We start from the raw sequence: 24564 nt of genomic DNA, 5'->3' as shown, positions 1-24564 counted from the left end.
TTCTTAGACGTGTCCATGAACCCACTTTGCACTCGAGTGAAACACCACTCAAAGTTGGTCAATTTAATAATAAATATGCTTCATTGAAGACCAAATATATTTAATATTAAACACCCCCCAAAGTTGTTTAATTAATCAATAATAGTACAAATGCTGAATTAAAAAAAAAAATAGTAAAGAAAAGTTCCAAGGCAAAATCTAGTGAATTCTTAATGGAAATTTGTTAACATGGAGAATTTAATCATGACCACACAATTCCTTAATTTGTGACAAAAAGTATAAAATAAATGAGAACGTTAGGTATTATGATGGCGCATTGACGAATGACAATTACATTTGGAATAGCAATTGGAGAAATTAGGATTAGTTTGATGTTTATGATGTGATAGTTTAATCTATTGGTTTATGGTCATTAGAATAAAATTAATTTTAACTTTTGATTTATTTATTTTTGTGTGGGTCCCTTGTAGTGACAAGTCCTAATCAAATAAGCATATGAGAAGACAAGGGTTCCTAATTTGAAGTGTTTTTCTTTCGGGTATATCATAAAAGTAAAAACATATCAATTTTCTTGACATTTTTATTTTATTATTATTTTTTTACAAAAGTGACAAGCATTATATATATTAAGGGTGTTAGCACGGATTGAGAATTAATTATTCAACTGGTGCACACTTACACAGAGACAAAAAGTTTAAACTATGTGTCCACACTTATGACTAGTGATTCATTACTATTATTGTTTTTAACTAATCTTAAACTCGAAATCTTTTGATTATCTCACCCCTATTTTTTACAATAAAACAATAAGATTAAATACGGCTAAATTATGAGTTCTTTGATTGACATTTTTACATTAGAATCATGTCAGCATACAAGTTATAAAAATAGAAAGTAAAGACCATTTCCACTTTAAAAACTTTTACCACTCAGTGAGACACTACAAGAATTAGAACTTTTACCCCCATTTCCCCACTTCTGCTCATGAAATTCATCATGTTATGTGCAATTCTATACTTTCATATTTAAATTCAAATAAACAGTGTCTTTTAGAAGATACATACATACATATATATATATATATATATATGTGTGTGATGGTGTTTGAGAACAAATATGTTGTGAAAACTAATACCACTTGGAGACAAACAAGTACATGATGAATAAAGAGACTCAAAAGAAGAAAAACAAATCTGGTGGAGAATCTCAATTGACAGAAGTTGGGAAGGAAGGACCCCTGCACTCTTAACAAACACTAGAAAATGAAAGGGTAGTGGAAAGGAGAAGACTTTAAACTTGAAAACCTCTACATTATAAACTTGTGGTGGCTTTAAAGCAGAAACAAAACAAGCCAAAATGTACAAAAAGACTGGTTGAAACATAAACAGAAGTTTATCTTCTTTTTCCATCAACTGCCTCTGGGTAAAATCAGTGTGTGTTTCGTTTCACTCACTTCCGTGACTTGTCAGGAACACAGAATCTGAATCAGGAATTATCGAAGCAAAGCCCACGAATGTGTTTATAAAGAACTCCGAAGTTTGAAGATTAGCCCAGTAATTCTGCCATGAAAGCTTAGGATCTCCCATAATAAAATGAAGCCGTGATACTATGTTAACTCTGTGAATTATTTCACCAATCTACTAAATCTCTGTGGATAAGCACACGTGATATGTAGAATCCCCGAACCTCCATCGGGCATGCACACCAAAAATCCATACTCGTTGAAACATAATCTGATGCCGGAGAGCAGTCCTAGAGCTGTGGGTGCAACACTTGGTACTTGAAATCTCACCAGAATTCAATCCATCCAACAGTCCCCTGAATCTCTGGAAAAAGGTAGAAACATCTCTGCAGATGCTTAACCAGAAGAGATTTGAAAAGGCAGCAACAGCTATCAATGTACTGGAGTATCGTGTTTGGAATATCTATTGGATGAAGGAATTTGCTGCACAACTCTAGAAAACTCCGCCTTCAACCGTTTGTTAGGAACCGAGTGGAGTGACCTAATCCAATATCACAGAATGTCATGGCAGGAAGATGAGAAAGTGCGTTAGATTTGACACGATGTAAGTTGAGCTCTGAGATATATATATATATATATATACATACACATTATTCTTATCCACATCCATTGTCCCAAAGTTAAAAGTTTGATTATATTAGCAATGACTCAAGAACTAGTAATGCAAAAAGGTTGCCTGGCAAACAATGTTTATGTTCAAATATAAGTTTAAAATTTTGTGAATATTGCACTCAAGCTAAATCAGAAAAAAATTGAATTTCTCCCTTTGAATTTCTCCAACAAGCCTATATTTAATCATCAATATTTTGTGTGAAGTTTCATCATGAGCTATCATAAATATGATCTATCATGGAATATCAACTCACCTTGGAGAACCCAATCTTTTCTGAGTGAACTGACCAAGCATGGACTTCAAAGCACCAAGTGCCTCCTCAGCTGCCTGAAAAAAACCATAGGACTTGAATGAATACTCAATTCAGCATGAAATCAGTGTCTAATTCCCTAGCTATACAAACCAAAACTATAAGTCAGACAAAAGTCATGAGATACATCATCAAGATAATAGCATGATTCAGGACAAATTTAAGCAGCATGTGTTCAAAGTAGAAGGAACAGGCTTAACTAAATCCAACTACACAGATATTGGTAAATGCACAGCCTCAAGACCAACTTTACAACTTTCTTATAAAGGGCAAAACTCATCACTGAGGTAATTCCACAAATTCCAGCATTCATCAGTATGAATCTACATTGGTATAACTGACAATAACAGGATTGTCTTCATGATTTTCAATAAAAAGGAAATTTTTATTAGTAGTGAAATTTATACAGTACAAACTATTATTTTGGTTAAATAAAGGACCAATTTAGTGTAAGATTAGGCATTTTATTTTCTCATATTTATATTGCAAGATATACCTGCAGCTTAGCTTCTTCCCAGGTAGTTCCGATGCCCTTTCCTAAGATTTGTCCGGCAACTTCAACCTAACAGTTCATCAAGAAAACTCTGGTTATGATCATGACCAAAAAAAAAAAAATATGATCTTTCTGACAATGGAAGAAGATTATGAGAAAATCAATTCTGAAAGGATGCTCCAAGCAGATTAGTAGAGGAGCTAGTGGATTTTCTTCAACACAAACAATTTTACTGACAACCAAACAGTCAAACAAATTGTTCAATCTAACCGCTTACATGCTAAATATGTTTACACGTATCAAGTGACATAACAAGAAAACTATAATAAGATTAGGGGAGAGCCGGAGAGGTCATGTTACCTACTTTGCTATTATTCTTTTTATGGGTGCATGGGTATCATTGGGCCTGACTGAAGTAGAGAGCATTATTGTGTTAATGAATGCATAATTAACTATAGTCATTAATGGTGCACGTGCAATGGAAAAATAGACTAATAATTGCAATAAGTTCATGAAAAGAATATCAATGTCAACCTCATATGCACAAAGAAATTCAAAAGAAAAAGAAAGAAGATATTGTGAATTAACCCCAAATTGAGTAGTTACTATTACCTTTCCCCACAATAAAGAAATCCATCACATATATGCTTAATTCACAGTACATATCAAAACAACTTTAGAATTACCTGTGCATTTATTTCTCCTATACTGTCTGAGTTTGCTGAAAGAGAAGGAGGACACTGAAACCCAAGAGTAAAACCTTCTGTGGTGCACTGGAATGTCAGTACAAATATATCAGTAGTTTACAAGAGTTTACTCAAACGTATTTATAGACTAAAATTCTGTTGCAGCAGCATACTAGATCTTTAAGGGCCACAACAGATGCCATCAATTTCTTTGATTCCTCCAGCTTCTGATCAAGAAATCGGGACTCTTCAGAATTACTAGCAGCCAAGGGAAGATCATCCCGTGCAAATGCTGGATTTACAAAAGGGTTTGAATCATTTAAAAAGCTCTTTTCTTTAGAATAGGGGATCTTATTCAAATCTCCATGAACAGAAGTAGGATCAAGCAGAACATTTGACAAATACTTATCTGCAATGAAAAAGTTAAAATCAGGATATAATAGAAGGTATCATAAACTAATTAAACTTAATTCATAAAGGCAAGGTCTAGTTGTCTGTAAATGATAGTCATCAATAACAATAGCTGCAAGTCTCAATCAGATATCGAGTGATGGATAAAGAGATGCCAGTATTGATCTTTTAAAGTTCAAGCTAGCAAGAAAAATCAGCACTTCTGTGATTAATCTGCACATTGGTCAAAGGCAAAAAGAATTCCTTCACAATATGGTTTCTAAAATCTGAAACAGGTTGTTCAATACTAAAACGCTTCAATATTAAAATGCAAGTAGTATAGGTCAAAGATCAAATGCTCCTGAACTGGCAGTTGGAAACTGAGAAAGGAAAATGAGTGAGTACTTACTAGCCAAGGTCCTAAGAGAGTTCTCTGCAGCTTGATCTTGGGCTTCCTTCCTAGTCTTACCAATTCCCTCACCAATTCGCTCTCCTAAAAACCAGACCTAGATGACCGCAATAAAATAAGTATCTTGATTTGATTAACAAAATCAAGGTGTAAATAATTGAAAAAGTTTATCTGCAATGAAGCATAGGAGGTGCAGTTGTCAGGGAATAATTTACACTTATTATGGACAGAACAAAGAGAAGGCCGGCTGAGACTTAAAGAGTCTCCTTTAATACCATAACTGAAGATTCACAGATTAAGAGCAGTTAAAAAATCTATTCAGGAGACAGGAATCTGTCTTAAAGACACAAAAGCTACAACTTACAAGTCACAATTAACAATAAATATCAAACCCAACCAACAATACATTATGTTTAAAGTTTATCAGTCATCCTTAAACCTTGTAATGTCAAAATTAGGTATTACAAAATTAGTTAGTTTCCCCTTCAATTATAATAAAAAACTTGATCAATAAAATTGAAAATCAGACTAATTGAACATTGGCTATAGGTGATCCTTATGACTATGCAAAGAGACTGAAACCATTATAGGATGCAGACTCAAAAAGTATCTAGCAATTATAACAAAGATATGTTTCCACTAATAACAATATTGATCCTTCTAGACAACGTAAAAGACTTCACAAAGTTGCCATACAGCTATGATAACCAGCACAGTTTCTTTATCTACAATGTCAGCCAAAAAGAAGCAGCCAATTAGAAATTTCAATTTAACCTGACAAAAAAATAAAATAAAATAGCACCTTTGCTCAGTGCAAGTTAAAGAAAAAACAAGTAATATTGCTCCCACAACCAACAAGCACAGTCAAATTTTAGTTGTTTAAATGCGTTCACTACCTCAATTGAGAATTGCAATTCACTAGTGTCACACAGAGCTGTTCGGTATTCAACCTACAGAGAAGATTAAAAATAAGCATCATAACAAAAAAAAAAAAGTGCATGACAGCATATGTCCAATTATTCTAGAAGATAAAAGGCTTCCAGCTACCTTGGCTCCACACTTGACTGCAATTTCCTGTAGAACCCCAGCAGAAGTTTCTGGATACTGCATAATTGCCGGACCAGGTTCTAATTGAGCATCCCTATGATTGGGGTTCCGACCAATGGGCATTTCTTCACCTTCATGTCATAAGATCATTATTAGGTGGAAGGTTGGATAAAAATTTTGGAGAACCTTAAATTAAGTTAAACTTGATAACTGAATTCCAACATAATTAGTACATTAGTATAGTATTCATTCATTCCTATCTCTCTTTTCATTCAAAATCGAGAGAACGAGCGGATAAGCCTATGTACACAGCATCAACAGGATAAGAATTTGGCCCGAGTGTTCAGGTGCTGAAGTTGTTGAGATAACATCATTCAAAAGTGCAAAGAACGATGTGCTTGCACATTCTAAACTTATATGTATAAATTTTGTCTGATAAGACTGATAACACATTTCTAATATCACTTATTGAACATTTGACCTAAGCTTGAGTAAATCTGCCAGATCTTGTATATCATACATAACTATAGCTATTTTAATCAAGCAAGTAGTGATAAAAAATGTCATTCTAACATGTTTTGAGACTTCAAAATAGTCATTGAAGAGCTCAAATCTCCTGAAAGTTGAGGAACCTTTGAGGCAGAGTCTCTAATAACACTGATAGAGGCAAAACACTCATAAACAGATAACTGAAATCAGAGTTTTGACATATAAACATCAGCAATTGGGCACCGCATTAGCAACATATTTCATCTTGACAACTATGAAGTAGCTACCCACTCTAAGGACATTGAAAATCAACAAGAATCCAAAATAACACAAAATAAACAAGAGAACAAGAAAGGTACCTGGATAGGAATTATAGTTTGAAATAGGATCATTTGATCGCAAACGATCATCACTCCGATGTGCCTAAATTATAGGGCCACATATAGTCATTCAACATCTTGACTATTCAAAAATCGCGACTGGGAAACTAAAAGAGAATTTATGTCAAATCACAATTTACCTGTAAGGGCAGTCTCTGATTATCATAAAGTAATCTATCTTGAGGGGAAGGATTATCCCCAGCAGGTCCATTACGACTGAAAGAAGGAAGGCGTGATCTTTTTTTGCTAAAACGCATATTGTCTGGTTGCAGTGAAAAATCTTTGTGCGCCCTGTTTCGTTGTTTGGGGCTTAACTCTTCATCGTAAGGTAACCAATTTCCTCGTGACTGAACAGGAGGACCTGAGACTTGGAGGGGTGGTCCCACTGGAAACGGTGGTGGCGGTGGCGGCGGTGGTGGAGGAGGAGGAAGTTCTCTGTTGTCTTGCCCGTGTTGCAAAATCAGAAGCCTTCTCCTTGTGTCTGGATCTAATTCTGATTCTGGAACCTCACCTTCTTCCCTAGCAGGAGAGCCTTGCAAGCTAGGTTCTGAAAGAATTGATTGAACCAATGGCTTGCCTACTGCAATAGATTGCAAGGACTGGCTATTAGGTAGAGACATCAAAATTTGAGCGGTTGGCAGTGGAACTGCACCAGATGAAGCCATGACATGCTGTAAAGAAGAAATTATCCTTGGATCAAGACTACTGAACATAGGCGGAACAGCTTGGGCAGTGTAATTAGGGTCCTGACAAAGAATCAAATTTTGTAAGAACAACCCCAAATTGCAAAAATATTAGAGATTTTTCAGTAAGTGACTATTTGATTGCTGAAGGTTTCATGTTTCCTTGAAAAAATGTATCACCATAGGTGATGTCAAAGAAAATCCAGTATGCTAGAGTCTAGACAACCTTTAATCTTCTCTGAACCTCAGCGTCAGTAATGCCCTCAAAACAAAGAGGATCTTTACTCCCATTTAAGGTGGTCATATCCTCCTGACATCAAATAATTATGAGAAGGATTCAGCATCTCAAACACTCATTTATAGATAAACTTAGTAACATAAATATAAACAAATATATATACATCTATATTTATAGTCTCAGGTTGCTCTCTAGATCTACCTCTGAAACCAAATAATTGCTAACATCTGGAGCAGATGGAAAATCCACCATTTCATCTTCATAAGAAATATTGCTTATTCGTGGTAACATACCCTCATCAAATTCTCTGAAAATAGACAAGTCATGATTTGTTACGCCACATAAGTTTTCCTATGTACCCACAAGATCATGGACTAAAAGTAGTATCATTTTCACTGTGAAACCAAGAAACAAAGAAAAAACAGTTATAAATTATTAGCAGAATATTCTTACTTGAAAAAACCACCTCGAACATTGCAAGCAACATTTCGTGCCACACATAAAACTGGGATTGTGCTGTTTGCCTGAGAAAAAAAAAATATATAAATAGTAAGGAGGATACTTACAGCAGAAATAGATTTATTCCATTAAAAGTATAATCAAACAAGGTAAGATTCATCATACCTCTGCTTGAGGGGCATAGTATGGAGCAAACGCAGGAACAACATGAACACGAGGTTGATCTTTCTCATCCCAAACTTTCAGGCGATCATCAATTACCAATGCCATCCTAGGATGGCAGATTCCATCTTGAAATACATTGAGCAATGACTTTCTTGAGCCTAGCAAAAACATATTTTGAAATTAAGCATGGCAATCACATTTATCAGACACTACTTTTAATCTATCACATGATAAAATCTGAGAACTGTGGCCTTTCTAAAATTTAAAACAAAATGGCACAAACTTAAAAACAATCCAGTGGATTTTCTTGTATAGAAGGGGAAAAACTTATGCAATACATACCAGACTTAACACATACTATTCGATCCAGAAGTTCCCTAGGGCTAATCAAGTTTGACTCTGGATCAAGTAGTCTCCACATTTCAAAAGCATAGTCTCTTTCAGCCATTGTACAAACATAGACCTCAAAACGTTTGCGACCTCTTGCGGTTAAGTATGCTCGCAGATCCTCCCAAGCAGGCCTTAGTCGTACAAGAACACTAGTATCACGTATCTATCAAGACAGACATTTACACTCCATTATGTACATCACATGGATGCATACAAGAATATGTTTATTTAAGAGGAAAAAAATTCACGTAAGCCAGAACCACTCATATAAACTAGAAAACCAGTGCAACAAAATAAGAAACAATGTGAAAAAGGAGGTGCTAAAGCATGTCAACAAAATTGAAAGCAACAAAACAATAGCCTCTTGTGTAACAGAATACAAAGAAGCGCAAGGAACGATAAACTAGGTAGAAGCAGTTAGAGACCAATACACTTGTCTAACAGAAGATTTGTTGACAGGCATACAACAACAAAGTAAATTTATATACACACGCTAAAAAAATTCAAGTAAATCATTTTTCAAACATATACAGTTCCAACGAAGGGAACAAAATAAACATATAATCAAAGAAAAATTAAGGAAGTTATGGTCAAGAAAAGCACATACCGCAGGATTAACTCGTGTCAGGATGATGTTTTTCTCTTGTAACCTAATAACTGGCCGACTAATCAATTGATGATTATCAGACAAAGGTGGAACAATCTCGGGTTGCACTAAATAGACCTTCCCATTATCAACTACTTGATCATTTTCCACATATTGCTTCAAGATAGATTTGTCATCTTGATAACGCTTGATTTCTGCCAAGATACCAGCAACTCTCTGTGGATCCATTTCATTGTTTACTTTTCGTTGAAGGGCATCAATTCTATCCTCAAACGACCTCGTGGTATTAGCAACTATAAGAGTCTCATCAAGATCAAAGACAATCCCAAGGCACCTCAGGTTCAGCATGACAAGGCAAGAAGTGTACAACCCAGGTGCAACACTGAAACCCCAAAAACATGAAGACTGCAAGAGGTTTTTTCTAGAAGGCATAGCAACCATGTGAATTTCTTCATCTCCTAAAGGAAAAATTGCAGTCTGCAATAATATAAAATAAAATTAACAAGAGATGATAAGCACTAACAATGGAAAGGAAACACTAAAAGCAATATCAAGTGCAATGCATAGACTAGAAACAGTCACCTAAAAAAGTATAAGCCTTGGGTGTTAGTGCATTATGCACGCATAAGAAGCCTATTATATCATGAAGCATGCACATAGATGTTGTTGCAATATTATTGATCGTTCATCAAGTAGATAGTTGAGAAATATCAAACATGACTAATTGGGAAATTAATAAGAAACAAACTAAAAGCATCATATCCAGTAAGGAGAGATTGTTTCTGCAGATTATCCCTCCATAAGACTGGTAATAATGCACCTCATGATAATTTGCTAAGATGGAGTATGCGGGGTCCAAATTACATGTTAAATCCTCTAACTCCCATCCCATCCTAGAAGTTTAGAACACCCCTAATGTAACACATGAAAATTTCAGAGTCTGCCTTGAAAATAAAATCAGATATCTTCTAATTAATTATAAATATTTTATTCATAGACACATTTAACTGTCTATGCACTCAAAGGTTTCACTTTTTCAAAGCTTCACTGAGTTCTAACATCCTTTTTACAAAACTAACAGTTCCCAATATACTGCAGTTCCAATTATTATACAATTTATCAAATGCATAATTTTTTCTTTGTGCTTGTTCACTGTGACATCACCATAGACACTATATCAATGTAATATCAGCATAATCTCGTGGGTATACACCACAATACTCATCCTACAAGGTTAAACATCTTGACATTTCAGCTGATACTCATGCATTAAGAAGTATCATGCTTTCAACAGTTACCAAACAGATGTATGCAGAAAACTTTTAGAGAAGAATGCAGATTATCAAATCCATGTTAACCAAAATCAAAGAAATCACAGAAAGTTCCTTTCCAAACAAGTATAAATCCAAGTTGAATATAACAAATGCAAATAAATGAAGCCCAACCACAATCTCAATGAACATTATCGGTTTTGTATTCATGAAATTCTTGTGTCTGAGTAGAATGAAGTGTCAGTCTACAACTCATAACAAATCTCAGCAAACCTTGCATGCATGAGAGACTGTTGTGCAATTCGCATAATCTCAGCATGCGCTATATTACATGTTTGAGTAAAAATTGCTGCTTTTAAGGTGACAAATGGAATTCAAGATTATCCATAGCAATATTGCACAAATAAAACAATGTATATCCCAATAGCTGTAGTTCTGGTCCAAAGTGTACTCAAGTTTGACTAGCATAAGTTCATATCCGCATAAATTCATAGAAAAAGGTGAAATTGTGAAATTCATCAGCATATTCCCTCAAATAAGTTCAAATCCAAGTCTGTCAGTTCAAGGCGTCACATTTTTATCAAAACCCACAATAATTCCAAAATTAGATGCTTTTAAGCTTTCATCATCAAACTGGTGAAGATGATGATCGGACGGTTGGTTTAGTTTTCCATTTTTCAAATTTGTTATACCTTTTGCTCTCTCAGGCAAGCGGCGTGCAACGAGAACAGCGGCGAGTCATCGGACGTCGATTCCATTTTGAAGCGGACGCCGGCGGCGGCGATCGTGAGAAGGACCGCCAGAGGCGGGCACCGGTCGCTGGGCGGTGAGAAATCAGCGATCCTGATCTCCCGGATCCATGGCCCGGTGTACGAGTTCTGGGGGTGGATCTCCACCTCCCCAATCAGGGAATCCCCCTGATAAACAGCCGATTTCACCATTTTAATCCCAAAAGAGCAAAACCCTAGATCCAGATCCACTGGATCCTCGATTCAATCCAGTCCTGAACGAAACCCTAGTTCGATTTCCTTTCTGTTCTTCGGTTTAGACAGAATTTTGCTTCGTTTGTGGGTTTTTATGCAAAAAAAAAAAACACAATCTTCAGGACTAATTTAGAATTTCAGGTCCTCAGCCAAGGACCGATACAAAATAACACGAAGGAGTTGAAGAGAAATAAGCGAAGGGAGAGATGATATGACTGAAAAAGAAGAGGGTGAGTTGTGTAATATGTGGAAAAGTTAGGGGGTAAACGAAAAAAAAAAAGAGGGATCCAATTGGGAAGAGAACGTGAGAACGTGTCAATCGCTTGGAAAGACCCTCCCAAATTGATGTTATTATTAGCGTGCTTGCGGTGGGCCCGGGGATATAAAAGTAAATTCAATAATAATGACAAAATATGATGTGATTTTCACGTGCTCCTCACGTGATTTTGGAAAAAGATGGAGATAAGTATCAGAATGGGTTTGAAAGTCTATACTATCAATAGACAATAGGTCCCTAACCCCAAAAAAAAATTAAGTTGTGACTTTCATCATTGAAGTACATGCAAAAAGGGAAAGTTAATTTTGAATGGTAAAAAGGTGAAATTTGAATGGTAATTTTTGCATTTTGAATTCTTATTTATTGTATTTGTGTGATTAATGATTAAAAAAAATGTGGGTGGTGTTGAGGACTATTTGTGACTTTCACCTTGGTAAATTTTACATTTGAATATTATTTTTTGATTTTTTTTATATTTAAATAAAGTAAAGGGACCAATTTGTCCTTTCACTAGTGGAATTGTCGGTTGATCATGCACTTTGTGAGCATTTTGAGCTCGACTTGACTTGAACTTTTCAACTTTAAAATAAAACTTGAGCTCAAAATGAACTCCAAGCTGAATTTGAGCAGGAACCTTGGGTTAGCCCAATGGTAACTACCCATGGTTGTAAGTGAGAGGTCTCGAGTTCGAACCTCTTAGCTTACAATTCATATTTAGGGTCCCTTGTGGGAGTTCTGTGTGAGGATTACCTCTCGTTCTCCCCTCCAGAGTTGCATAGCGGAGGAATTATTCTCAGGAGGTCATTCAAGCCACCATAACTGGTGCACCTCCGTACCCGCTTGTCATTTGCTTTGTCGCTTATCGACTTTGTCAAAAAAAAAAAAAGTTTGAGTCGAGTTGGACTCAATAAAAGCTTTGCTTGAACTTTAAAGGCCAAGTTTGAAATTAATTTCAAATTGAGCTTGAGTCGAGACCGGCTCGATCGAGCTTAGCTCAATATCTTGAAATATATATATTGATATAAACAATAAACATTGTTAAATGAATATATAGATACCAAGATGTATCATATGGTGTTTTAATGATCTTTAAAGATAAATCTCTATGTTATGTAACTCTTGAGTGAAAGAAATACTATTGCTCTCACAAATGTCTCACATCAGAATTAGCAAACAATGCTATGGTATAGTGTGTATTGCAGGAATAGTACTAATAAATAGTATCTTGTGAGTAAGGTTTTGAATTTTCAGGCTCTAGCACACTTTTATAGTGAGTTACCATTGAACTATTAGTGTTTTTTCAAATTATATGTATGTATATAATTTTATTAATATATATATTATAATTTATAATATATCATTTTATTTTGTTTATTTTTAAAATAAAAATCTATTCAATTTTACTTTTAAAATATCAACAGCTATTTAGCCTATAGGTATCGGTCCTTATGTAAGGTTTTCATTTCGGAGTGGTCCCGAAATCAAAATCTATGCAAAGCTAGGATAAAGTCCTTGATTTAAACTTTAAATGTGGGTGTTTATCACCTAGTGTAAAAAAAAAAAAATTTTGCTTTCAAAGTTAAAAATTAGTCAAGCCCGAATTAGGCAATTTTCAAACTGAACCTGAGCCGGATGGAGCCCAATGAAGGCCTATTTGCTCCCCCAAAAAAAAATAAAAAAAAAATAATGAAATCCGGAGTTGAAAAAACTTGATTAATAACTTTATTCCATATTAAAAAGATTTAGCATTAAATTAATTTCATTCCGGGCATTTATTGTTTGGGTACTGGATTGATGATTAGATTTGAAGAATGTTAAGGAAATCTTGTTTTATGATCCTGATTATATTTTTTTGGAAAATTACACAGTTTTATTCTAAATATGGTCAATTGTTTAATAATTTAAGACAATCAAATCTTTTTTATCAATTAAACATTTCAGTTGATTGATAAATGATAATTATTTACTTTTTATACAACATATCTAATTTAAATTTAAATGGTTATAACTTACAACAGAAAAGAAAATGTTTATATAAATAGCTTTGTTATTGCCCTGGTATTGTAAAAATTTATAATTACTTATAAAAATTTAAATTTTTTAACTTAAATATTTATATATGCCAAAATAGATATATTAAAGGTCATTTAAAACTTTAACATTTATTTTATCACATATAAATATTTTTGTTTATAAAAATGAGAATCAATTTAAAATGACTTATAGTGTTTTTTTAACAATGCATATATATAATCAGAGGTACGAGCACAATCAGAAATTGATTGTTCAGTTATGTGCCCTCACCGAGGATTGAGTCACAAACCCACTCTAACACTACAGATTTTTTTAATTGGCTCCATTGTATTCACCCTATTTTAGATAAAATTAATGAAAAATTTACAAATCAAGTATTATACAGTAAAATTAATGGCGCTAGACCAAATTTTTTTTTCATAAATTAAGTGGAAACTACTAATAAAATGTGAACTATCATTTATTTTGATTTTTTTATCCACACAATAGCATGGTTGACTGAGTACATCACATGGAAGAGGGTTAAAGTTAAAACAAAACTCATTTTATATGGACTTATTATATACAACTTTTTTGAAAAATATATTAATAATTATTCACTTTGATGCATAAAAGACATTTGTGTTTTTACCCATGGCACAGATATATTAGGATACTAATTCTACACTAACACATTTTTATCGTTGGTTTGTCTATTTTATTAAAAAAATTATATATTTTGATTAGGTATGCAAATAAATTATTGACTACATTTTTAAAATTCAGGCTGATATATTTAAATCAAGTTTTCTATTTAGACCCCATAATAATGCCATAAATCTAGATGAATTCTATAACATGAAACTTGATATAAAACATTAAAACTTAATAATTAAACAACGTTCAGAGGAATTCATTGCTTGAGTGACGCAATCAATAATTTTTATTTATAAGTGGGCAGTCACGGCTGATGAAGAATGTAATAAAGTTTACTTAAATGTCTCTTTCGGTCCAAGTGATGCCCAAATAAGGACTTATTTGGAAAGATCTCTAAGCAAGAGGGGTAAAAACAATTTTTTCATCATTCTAATATTTGAAGGGGTGTTATCACATATATGCCTCTCGTTACTGACCCGAATCCAATAATGGATCTCGCTTCGTTTTAGCACCCGAATCCGATAAGAATCGTTTCTTTAGATATCGCTCTCGGGTGCGAAATTCAAGATCCGATACGGAGCACCCGAGGATGATCGTACGTACATACACTCGCCGGAGCCGGGGCCTCCCCCGGAGCCATTCCGATCCCAATCTCCTCGCCGACGATGATGATCCGGCCACCGTGGGTGAAGATGACCACCCTGAGCCGTTCCTCTCGCAGGGCAGTGGCTCCCAGGTCCCCATCCCTCTCTTCTTCTCCTCCCAAGACTCTTCGCCTTGGTCCCTTGATCATCCCTTCGATCTCCCACCTGATGAGTCTCCCGAACCTTCTCTTCCATTTTCAAAGGAATCGAATGGGGAGCGGAGGAAGGGGAGGGGTTTGAAGAGGGGCAGTGGCGGGGAGGTCAAGAATGGGAAGGGGGCGGCGACGGCGACGTTGATGGAGGCGCAGGAGTTTGGAGAGATGATGGAGCATGTTGATGAGGTGAATTTCGCGCTGGATGGGCTGCGGCCCGGGCAGCCGGCGAGGATCCGGAGGGCGAGTTTGTTATCGCTGTTGTCAATCTGCGAGACTACGCAGCAGAGGAGGTTGCTCAGAACCCAGGGGTAAGTAAAAGGGTGTTCTTGAGATTACTGCTTCTTGTTTCAAAGAGATTTTCAATGCTTTGTTTTGTCAAAATCCATTGGTGCTCTCAGTTTATGAAACCCACATTTAGGAAGCTAGGGTTTGTCTCGTGGTTTCTTATTGATAGTTGAGTAGAAATGTGGAATTTAGGGTTTGAGTCTAACGTCATCAACTAGTTTGTGGAGTTATCCAACTAGTGGAAAGAATCACATTCCAAGAAAAATGGCTGCTTTCCACAAGTTTCAATACTAGTTTTAAAAATAATCACCATCAAGTCTTTCTTGGCAATCACAGCTTCTCCAATTTAGGTTTTGATGTGTTTATTGGTCCTTTGGTCCTTAGGGTTTAGTGGATTGATAAACAGTTGAGCTAAGATCAGTTTACCAAAACATATTTAGGATGTACATATGTATGAAATGACTTTTATATGCTTATTTCATGTTTAGGATGAAACTTTGTAACTCATGACAACTGAAACTTTTCCAAAGGACGTGTGCAATAAGCTTATAAAAGTCATTTCATCTTGATCAATTTCGTTTTGAAATATCCATTAGTTTCTCATGAATCATTTATTAGAAAATCTAACTTAAAATTCTCAAAGAAGTACTTTTTTGGTCGAACAAATATCCACAGTTAAGAATTTTTTTTGTATCATCCATAATTGTTTTGCATGGCTTCTGAATGGCAGCCGTCAATGTTGATTTATTCTTCTGCAGCATATTTTTTGAACCTTACGGGTGTTACTTTTCTTTTTGTTATTGATAAATTTGCTTTTAATTGCATGATTTTTTTTTACTAAAGTATTAATTTTTACTCTTTAATGCTTGTTTTTTTTTTCAGGATGGCAAAGAAAATAATCGATGCTGTTTTGGGTCTCAACCTTGATGACTCCCCCAGCACTATTGCTGCAGCAGCTCTTTTCTTTGTTTTGGCAAGTGATGTAAGTTCCTTATACATTATAGGGCAGTAAATCTCAAGTAGGCACCAGACTCCTAGTTCTTGGTTCTTGTTCCATGGATAAGCTGATACCAGCCTGGGGTGGTAACAGCTTGTTTTTGAACAAGGCTTCCTATTCCATATGAAGGGCCTTATTATGGAATAATCTAATCCTAGAGGATATGCACCCTAATCCAGGAATAAGGGGCTTATTCCCTGGCCATATTCCCATCAAAACACACCTTGATGTGCATATTCTATGCCATTCGCTTAAAAACAAAAAATGCTTTTACTTAACTATGCCCATATCAGAGAAAAGCTTTTGGTGATAGTTTGATTCTTGATTCACAAAAGCCTTATATATCAGTTTTTCATAATGGTCGGTTTTGTCTCTCAATCCTAAAGGAATAATGCACGTTGATTAAGTTGTTTCATGTTGTTCTCAATGACATTTTGAACCTTCAGTTTGAGTAACTTTTTTTTTTGAGTTCTTAAGTTGTTGAAGAAACTTATAGCATGGTTATAGTCATTGAGCCTTTGCCAGAAGAAATAAATGGATCTTAGACTTATGAAAAACCAGCTTAATGCTGTCTTGTCTGGATCAAATTTCGTTTAGGTGTTTCTTCTACTGTGTTTGGACAGTGGTAAGAAACAGGCATCTAGAAGGTACTATATTAGTTTCGGTAAACTAAATGAATATCATAGTATTGTGTTGTGAGCATTAGGGTAATGAAATAAAGAATGAAATATCATGGCAATTTTATTTTATACATTATGTTTGGCGTAAACCAAGCCCTTAAGCATAAGGGTAGTAACCATTATTCACTGTGAGCATATATTTGCACTGTATCTTCTGTTTCTGTCAACATTTTATACTTGGATTTTAGAGAGTAAAGCCCCTGCAATTAACTTTGATTTTACCATATCATTTGGTTAATATAATATCCATGTATCCCTTTTTTAAGGTCTTCATCAATTTGTTCCTTTCAGGCTCAAGATGATCATTTGCTAGATTCACCATCATGCATCCATTTTCTCCTAAAATTGTTGAATATACACATTTCTGATACTGCCAATGATAAGATCCCAACCTTTGGGCATAAGCTTCTTGGGATACGAAAGCCTCAAGTTGAGGGCACTTCCATGAAAGGATTAGATTCTAGCTCCTCCGCAATCATGTCAAAAGTTCATGCAATACTTTTAAATTGCAAAGAACTAAAATCAGGCAATGAAGATGATGATGTGACAGGAAAGCCAGAGTTGAGCTCAAAATGGATTTCCTTATTGACTATGGAGAAAGCATGTTTATCTACTGTTTCTTTTGAAGGTAAGGTTCAATTTCAAGATTCTGTAGCCCAATTGAGATATTGACGTTAGAGTGAACTTGATGTGTTATGTATTAACAGTACATGCATTTTTATTATGTTTTAGTTTATTTCTGGTTTAATTGGGAAAACCTTATTTGTTCCCTGGTATTCATCGACATTCCACTAAGAATAAGTGGTCCTTTGATTGCCTAATATTGCAAGTGATTGATACTTTATTTGACTTCTCTTCAATCAACACTTATGTGTCAATGATACAATACATGCTTTTTGACTGATAAATTTTTGTTGTTTTTTGTACTTGTGGGCTGAGCAACTTTTGAGAACTGTTAAAGAATCCAAATCTTGAATTTTTTGTTATGGTACAAATAATTTGAGAAGAATTCTGCAGATATTCGGATGTTATGTTTTACTCTGGTGTAATAACGTAACTTTCTAAGTCATGTTGCTCCCAAATTTGATCTTTACATTTGAATTGATTTTTCATAGTTTTCTCTGATTGTTGCTATTATTTGACCTTCCTTTTTGTGGCATCTTCTTCAGGAGTGTGTGTTCTCTGATTGTTGCTATTATTTTACCTTTATTTTTTTGGCATCATCATTTCAGATACTCCTGATACTGTGAGAAGAGTTGGTGGAACATTTAAAGAAAAGCTAAGAGAGTTTGGAGGCCTTGATGCAATCTCTGATGTTATTTCTAGTTGTTATTCTACAATGGAGGTCAGATTTTCTTGGTTCAATTGATTCTGTTGCAATAGAAATTGGATCAATCAAATCGCGTATGGATTGTGCTTTTATCATTTGGATTCAAATCAATAAATTTAGTGCTTGATTCACATTATTGGTGGCAGTATTAAGAGCATATATGCAATTCACATTGTTGCTTGTGCATTTTCGTGTTGTTGTCAACCAGTATCAATAGTTTGGTATTTTAGCATTTGCATCTTATGATGCATTAAATAGCCTTTGGGGAATTGCTCATTTTTCTATTCTTAAACTATCTATATACTGCAGATTGAGTTAAAACACACTTTGCATTCCGTTCGAGATATTAAAGATGGAGCAGCTTTGCAGTGTGCTGTGCTTCTCTTGAAATGTCTGAAGATCATGGAAAATGCGACGTTTCTTAGTAAGGATAACCAGGTAAATGCACTTAAATCATGGGAATTATGTTCAGCTTCTTAGCAGCTGCTGTTATCTAATTGGGTATGGTCTTGTTTTATCTTCCAACAGAAACACTTGCTTGGGATGAAGTCAAATATGAAATCTGGAGGCTTACCCTTGTCCTTTGTTGGGATGATTATCAGTTTTATTAAATTGCTGTCAGGTCCTCACTTGTGAATGATACATTCTAATACTGTAGCATATCTTAAAATCAACTATGCTGTATTTATTTCTCTATCTTAAATTACATTTTGTTTTCTGCCATAGGTCTCTCTCGGCACCAAAGTTCTTGGAACATCTCCAAACAAATGACACCATCAAATTGTCCCTCTGAGAGAACGGGTCTTGATTTTTCCCCTGCTTCTGAAAATCAGTTGAAGAAACACCTGTTAGGTACTTGATTTTCTGTATTTATTTATTTATTTATTTTAGATAGCCCTTTGAATTGTTACGCAATATTTATCTTGGCTCTTGAAAGTATTTGAAGGATTAAAACTTGCATTTTCTAGATAGGTATTTCTGCTATTTTGATGTATAATATGTGAACTTTGATATCTCCTTTGTTGTATATATGGCACAATTTTTAGCTGTGGTTCATCATTGCTTTCTTGAATTAATTGTAAGTTTACCCTCTCACATTTGAGTTTGAAATTCTTCGTAGCTTGTGCATGACAAGATATTCAGCTGTAGTTCATTGTTGACTGCTTCTGTTTCTATATTACATATTCTTTCGCAAATCCATCCAGATATCATGCTTCTGTCTGTCTGCAGGTGATTACCGTATATGCATCATATTATTTGTCTAACTCTACTTGTTCCATATGTTTTTATCTATGTGCAAAACATAATCAGCGCTTTATCCATTAAAATTATGTAATTTACTTATGAAATATTCCTTCATGAGTGGCATGGCCAATCATGTTATTTTTGCATCTGTTTGTTGGCAATAATTGTTAGTTTTTTTTTTTTTTATTAATTATGCTATAGTCACCTATATGCAATTATGGACAACATAAATGAGGACTTTTAGCTTTTTGGCTTAATGAATACACATAGATGTCATGCATCTGCTGATCTGCTGTTATACGCAATTGGATCTGTTAGTGGGAACGGAAAATTGTTCTCACTTGTTCCTTTTGTGGTTTGCCAATAATATCTGTACTGGTTTTGGAATATTCATGTATTAGCCCACTTTGCTTTGTGCTTGTAGATAACCAAGATCAGACTTCATCTTGTGATCATGTTGGGCGTAGTAGCGTTGAAGTCTCTCCAGGGGAGAGGATTAATGCATGTCTTAAACGTCAGAGGTTGTCCATTTGCCAATCGGAAGAATCTATTCCTAATATAGGGATGACATTGTCAACCGGCACTGATGTATATTCTGTTAAGAGGATTAGCGATTCAACTATATCAGGTTTAAGTAATGGGGTATTGACTGGCTCAAATGGTGAAAGTCATAAAAATGCTACAGGTTTAAGTAAGAGTCATTGCAAAAGTTCAAATGGATGGATTTCCATAAAAGCCATTGGTTCAAAAAGGACTTTAAGTAGCTTGTCTAGGAAGCCACATGTATCTGAAGATGTTAAAGGCAATTGTATGAAGGACAGCTATGATCCATTTGCATTTGATGAAGATGACATGGAACCATCAAAGTGGGAGTTGTTAGCCAAGAAAAAAGAACCTATGCAAACTCTTCAAATCTCTTCACAAAATAAAGTAATGGATGAATCTGATATCCAAATGGGACCAACAGATCATGAACTTAGTCAAGTAACTGACAGAGAGAATCATTTAACTGTTGGAAACTCCTCCCTGACATCTATTGAAGAAGATTCTACTCTTATCGAAGATTGTCTTCTCACTGCAATCAAGGTAAAACAAAATATTTCATATCATGTGGACTTGATATTTCCTTTTTTTTCTTGGTGATATTTATCTTGTTTTATTTCCTTCCATATTTACTAGTTCCATTATGCTAGAACTAGTTATACGGCAAAACAATTTGTTTCAATTTATTTTTCTATTTCATTATCTGACATGGGATAAGAATTTGAGGTTTTACTCTGTTTCCTTTTGGCAGGTCCTTATGAACTTAACAAATGACAACCCCATAGGTTGTCGGCAGATTGCTGCTTGTGGTGGATTGGAGACCTTGGCTTCCTTGATTCTCAGCCACTTCCCTTCATTTGGCGTATCTTGCTCTACGCATAGCCAGTTAAAAGATACCATCTCATCCTCCAGCTCACTTATAGAAGCTAGTCAGCTTAAAAACAAGCATCTAAATGATCATGAATTGGAATTTTTAGTTGCTATTTTGGGCTTGCTTGTGAACCTAGTTGAGAAGGATAGCCAGAATAGGTAATTTCTATGCTCAAAGCTGTTACTTTCCTTTCCTTTGTTTTTTTTTTAAATATATTTTATTTTATTTTTTAAATTTTTGTTTTTAACTGTTTCAGTTGTTAATATTCACTAGAATCAATTTTGACCACCTTGTATTGCTGTCAATGGGCTGGCTATGGATTCAGATTGGCTTAATTGAAGCCTGACCTGTATTCCTACTGATCTAGTAGTTTAATGCCGATATGCTTGATTGAGTTTGGGATGTGCTCATTCAAAATTTTCAAAATTATTTGGTCAGGTGTGGAATGTTTGGGCTATCTCAGGCCGCAGCTTGGCCTGTTGACAATTCTTATTTTGAGGTGGTTATTTTTTGGTGAAGTCAATTTTGGTCTCCCTTCATAGCTGATTTCCTTTGTTCACATCCAGTATAGAAATCTTTTGCTCCTTTTAAAAGGGTATCCTCTTTAATCCTTCCTCAATTTTCAGGAAACTATAATCACTTTTCCACTCACTGTCATAAAAAGAGTTCGTTGAATTCATTTTAGGTTAGGTGCTGAATTTCTTTTTTGTCATTTTCTCTGGTTTTTATAAGGTTATCTGGGAGCCATTACTTTAGACCTCATTTTGAGCCTATCTGATATAGTTCAGAAGTCAGACTTGATAGATAGGTGTGAGGCTTGAGTTGTTATGCTTGACTTTCTCTGCAATATATTTTTGACTTGGCTTTCATACGATGACACAATTAGTTAGAAATTTACATCTCATGGTTTGAGATTAATCTTGAAATTTAATGCAAAATAATTTTCTCCTTGATTTCACTATTATAATGATTAGAGGTTTTTTTGGAGGTATCCCAGGTAACTTTTTGCTCTGGTTGCACAGTATAGTACTTCTTGCACCCTGTTTATTACCTGCACCTGCGTTGTACCCTGTCTCCTTAATTTTATGCTCTTAGATGCAGAACTTGTGCAATTATCTCTTCCCTTATGAAGTTTGTTATATTTTAATATCACAGTTTCAGTGGCATGATTTTTATGTTGTAAAAAGCATCTAGTCCTACCTTCTGCTTGTCGTATATAATGCTTTTAATCATTAGCAGGCATTGGAATATGAATCTGTGATTGTGACATTGAAAATTTTTAATATCTACCCTGAGACCTTTACATGCTAGTTAATAAGCTCATTTTTTATTTGAAATTTTAATATCTTATAAATTTTGTTGCAGATCTCGGCTTGTTTCTGCTCAAGTTTCAGTAGAAGAGCCAGGGATATCGGAAGAAAGCGTAAATGACAGGGATGTCATACCATTATTGTGTTCCATTTTTTTGGCTAATCAAGGAAGTGGAGAGGGTGCTGGGGATGAAAGTCCATTATTGTGTGTAAGTGCTACTAAAGTATATCTTATTAGCTTTGCTGTTAGAAGAATGATATCTCTAACCATAAACATTTTCGCCAAATTACTAGCACTTAGCAATTTAGCATCCACATATAAAAGGATTTGTCTATGTGATAGTGCCAAAGCTTCAGATTGGCATCTTTTTTTTTGCTAACTCCAATATTCAGGTTATAAATTGTGATTATTATAATTGAGTTTGGAGTTTATTTTACTAATTGTAAGATGCAAGGTTGGAATTGTAACTTCTCCAAATCTAGTTAAAATAGAATAATTGATTAGTATTTAATTTCATTGCTGAAAAAAAGACATGGTGCGTACAAATTATGTATCCTCATTTTTTTAGTTTGCTGATATATGTATTCATGAGAAAATTTGATGATCAGTGAATTGTCCAAGAAAATCTACTATAAACCATGATACATGCCACATACTTCCTGATACTTCACAATGCAATCAGGTATCACAATTCTAGAGTACTACCACATTTTGGGAGGGTATGTTATATAAATAAATGCTTTTAGCATTGTTACTTCATGATCATCATTTGAACTCTCTGTCCTTGAGCATGTTATGACGAGATTGATTTTAAAATTTACCAGAATTAAATACCTAAACTGCATTGGTTTCATAGAACTTCCTGATTCATCACAGTTTGGTAAAACAGGATGATGAAGCTTCCTTGTTGCAAGGAGAACGAGAGGCAGAAATGATGATTATTCAAGCCTACGCTGCTCTGCTGCTTGCATTCCTATCAACTGAAAGGTCATTGTTTCCTTCTAGCTTCCTGGTGCTTATACCCTAATATTTGGCTTAGTTATTATGCTGATCAACCTTACTTTCAACAGTAGCAATGCCCGTGAAGCAATTGCCAAATGCCTCCCGAACCACAACCTGCGTGCTCTTGTGCCAGTACTAGAAAGATTTGTGGTAAGTTGTCAGAGTGAAACCATAGAATTTAAACAGATCATTTTTATTGGTAGTTGTCTATAAATCATGCTTTAAGATGTCTTTTGCAAAGGTAAAAAGAATATTTTTTTCCCAACATGTTATTGCTTCACCCATGCAACGATTAACAAGATGTGGATTTAGTTGATTCTTGCTTTGCCAAATCATACGAGAAAATTTAGTGTATAGGGCTGCACTCTTCTCATTACCCAAAGTTCTAGATGTGCCATACATTCTCATTTTGCTCGTTGGCATGGTGTCTTTCATTGGGGACATTAAAATGGCATTACAGCATGAGGTCTTGTTTGCAGCTGTTTACTTAAGTAACATACTCAGGTTACTTAAATGACAAGTTGAATCTGCTAAATTGCTTCTTCCTTATCTGGAATATTTCTGGACTCTTTCAGTTGCATCTAAGTTTTTCTGGTTCATAACATTCTCTCTTTATCTTACAGGCAAGCTCATGGTAAACCCTTTTATATTTTGTCTTTTTAATCATATTCTTTTCTGTAAGTTCACGAGAATTTGTTCAGTTTACCATGTTTTGTCTTTAATATGGCAATGTGAAGAGCGGATATTCCTTTAGAATATATTGCTTGTTTTCTGTTAAGGCATGATTCTATGATAACAAGATAATGTATTGTTTGCCCTTCCCCTTTTTCAGGCATTTCATTTGTCATTGAACATGATATCACCGGAAACTCATTCTGCAGTTAATGAAGTCATTGAATCCTGTAAAGAGCCTTGAACACTGAAGAGAATCATGTATAGTTTTCCCAATCTTACGTGGCGTAAATTTTTGTTTTTTTCCCATCTTGTGATTAGGCCTGGCAGTGGTGATACCTTAGAGGCTAACAACGTGTATACTAATTCCTTTGTTTGTGTTTTTAGATTATTTCTCCAATGTCACAAAATAGTAGGATTATATTTGAAAATGTATGTTTCCTTCCCCCTCTTTTTTTTGTTGTATAGATCAGATCAATTAAGCAGATGTAACAAAGACAGACGGTCATAAATGTGGTTCATGGTCTTTCCATTTTCATTATGTGCAGGAGAATCATCCTGTAATGTGGGGGTGTGAGGGTGTGTTTGTGTTTGTGTTTGTGTTTGTGTGTGTGTGTGTTTTTTTTAATTGTGATTTTGTTGTTGAATTATCTCTTAGTAAAGGTTATAGTGTAATATATGAGCTATTGCACACTTTTCCATGGATTTAACCATATATATTTTTGCCTCTAAGATAAAAAAAAAAAC

At 34.8% G+C, this 24564-nt stretch overlaps 2 protein-coding genes across 3 annotated transcripts; one reads left to right on the top strand and one right to left on the bottom strand.

Annotated features, from left to right (window-relative positions):
• Positions 1-1115: 1115 nt before the first annotated feature.
• Positions 1116-11782, bottom strand: LOC120275397 (RNA polymerase II C-terminal domain phosphatase-like 1). Of its 2 annotated transcripts, none has more exons than XM_039281952.1 (17): positions 10845-11782; positions 8882-9358; positions 8227-8437; positions 7885-8042; positions 7714-7784; positions 7462-7567; positions 7249-7332; positions 6480-7085; positions 6319-6382; positions 5471-5601; positions 5320-5373; positions 4424-4520; positions 3798-4033; positions 3625-3711; positions 2942-3007; positions 2389-2462; positions 1116-2003 (listed from the first exon to the last, which is right to left on the bottom strand). In XM_039281952.1, exons 1-17 carry the CDS (start codon positions 11091-11093, stop codon positions 1895-1897), a joined length of 2880 nt encoding a protein of 959 aa, XP_039137886.1. In that variant the 5' UTR covers positions 11094-11782; the 3' UTR covers positions 1116-1894. The 2 variants fall into 2 exon arrangements, with proteins under 2 accessions (XP_039137886.1, XP_039137887.1); XM_039281953.1 differs by having other exon boundaries at positions 3798-3916.
• Positions 11783-14634: 2852 nt separating this feature from the next.
• Positions 14635-24358, top strand: LOC120275674 (wings apart-like protein 1). Its single transcript, XM_039282337.1, has 13 exons — positions 14635-15189; positions 16049-16148; positions 17135-17471; positions 18076-18188; positions 18483-18611; positions 18702-18795; positions 18900-19025; positions 19843-20504; positions 20713-20990; positions 22198-22351; positions 23033-23130; positions 23214-23295; positions 23978-24358. Exons 1-13 carry the CDS (start codon positions 14672-14674, stop codon positions 24059-24061), a joined length of 2775 nt encoding a protein of 924 aa, XP_039138271.1. The 5' UTR covers positions 14635-14671; the 3' UTR covers positions 24062-24358.
• Positions 24359-24564: the final 206 nt, after the last annotated feature.

This window comes from Dioscorea cayenensis, chromosome 14, assembly GCF_009730915.1.
Source record: "Dioscorea cayenensis subsp. rotundata cultivar TDr96_F1 chromosome 14, TDr96_F1_v2_PseudoChromosome.rev07_lg8_w22 25.fasta, whole genome shotgun sequence".
Classification (NCBI taxonomy): Eukaryota; Viridiplantae; Streptophyta; class Magnoliopsida; order Dioscoreales; family Dioscoreaceae; genus Dioscorea; species Dioscorea cayenensis.
This window is presented reverse-complemented; position numbering and strand designations above follow the sequence as displayed.

What these genes read in the sequence shown, in the direction of transcription:
- LOC120275674 (XM_039282337.1), top strand. Translation starts at nt 14,672, where the DNA reads ATGATCGTACGTACATACACTCGCCGGAGCCGGGGCCTCCCCCGGAGC. An exon ending in ATCTACTGTTTCTTTTGAAG is followed by an intron (nt 17,472 to 18,075) that starts GTAAGGTTCAAT and finishes TCATCATTTCAG; the next exon opens with ATACTCCTGATACTGTGAGA. An exon ending in GCATTCCTATCAACTGAAAG is followed by an intron (nt 23,131 to 23,213) that starts GTCATTGTTTCC and finishes TACTTTCAACAG; the next exon opens with TAGCAATGCCCGTGAAGCAA.
- LOC120275397 (XM_039281952.1), bottom strand. Translation starts at nt 11,093, where the DNA reads ATGGTGAAATCGGCTGTTTATCAGGGGGATTCCCTGATTGGGGAGGTG. An exon ending in GCAATTATTTGGTTTCAGAG is followed by an intron (nt 7,333 to 7,461) that starts GTAGATCTAGAG and finishes ATTTGATGTCAG; the next exon opens with GAGGATATGACCACCTTAAA. An exon ending in ATCAGAGACTGCCCTTACAG is followed by an intron (nt 6,383 to 6,479) that starts GTAAATTGTGAT and finishes CCTATAATTTAG; the next exon opens with GCACATCGGAGTGATGATCG.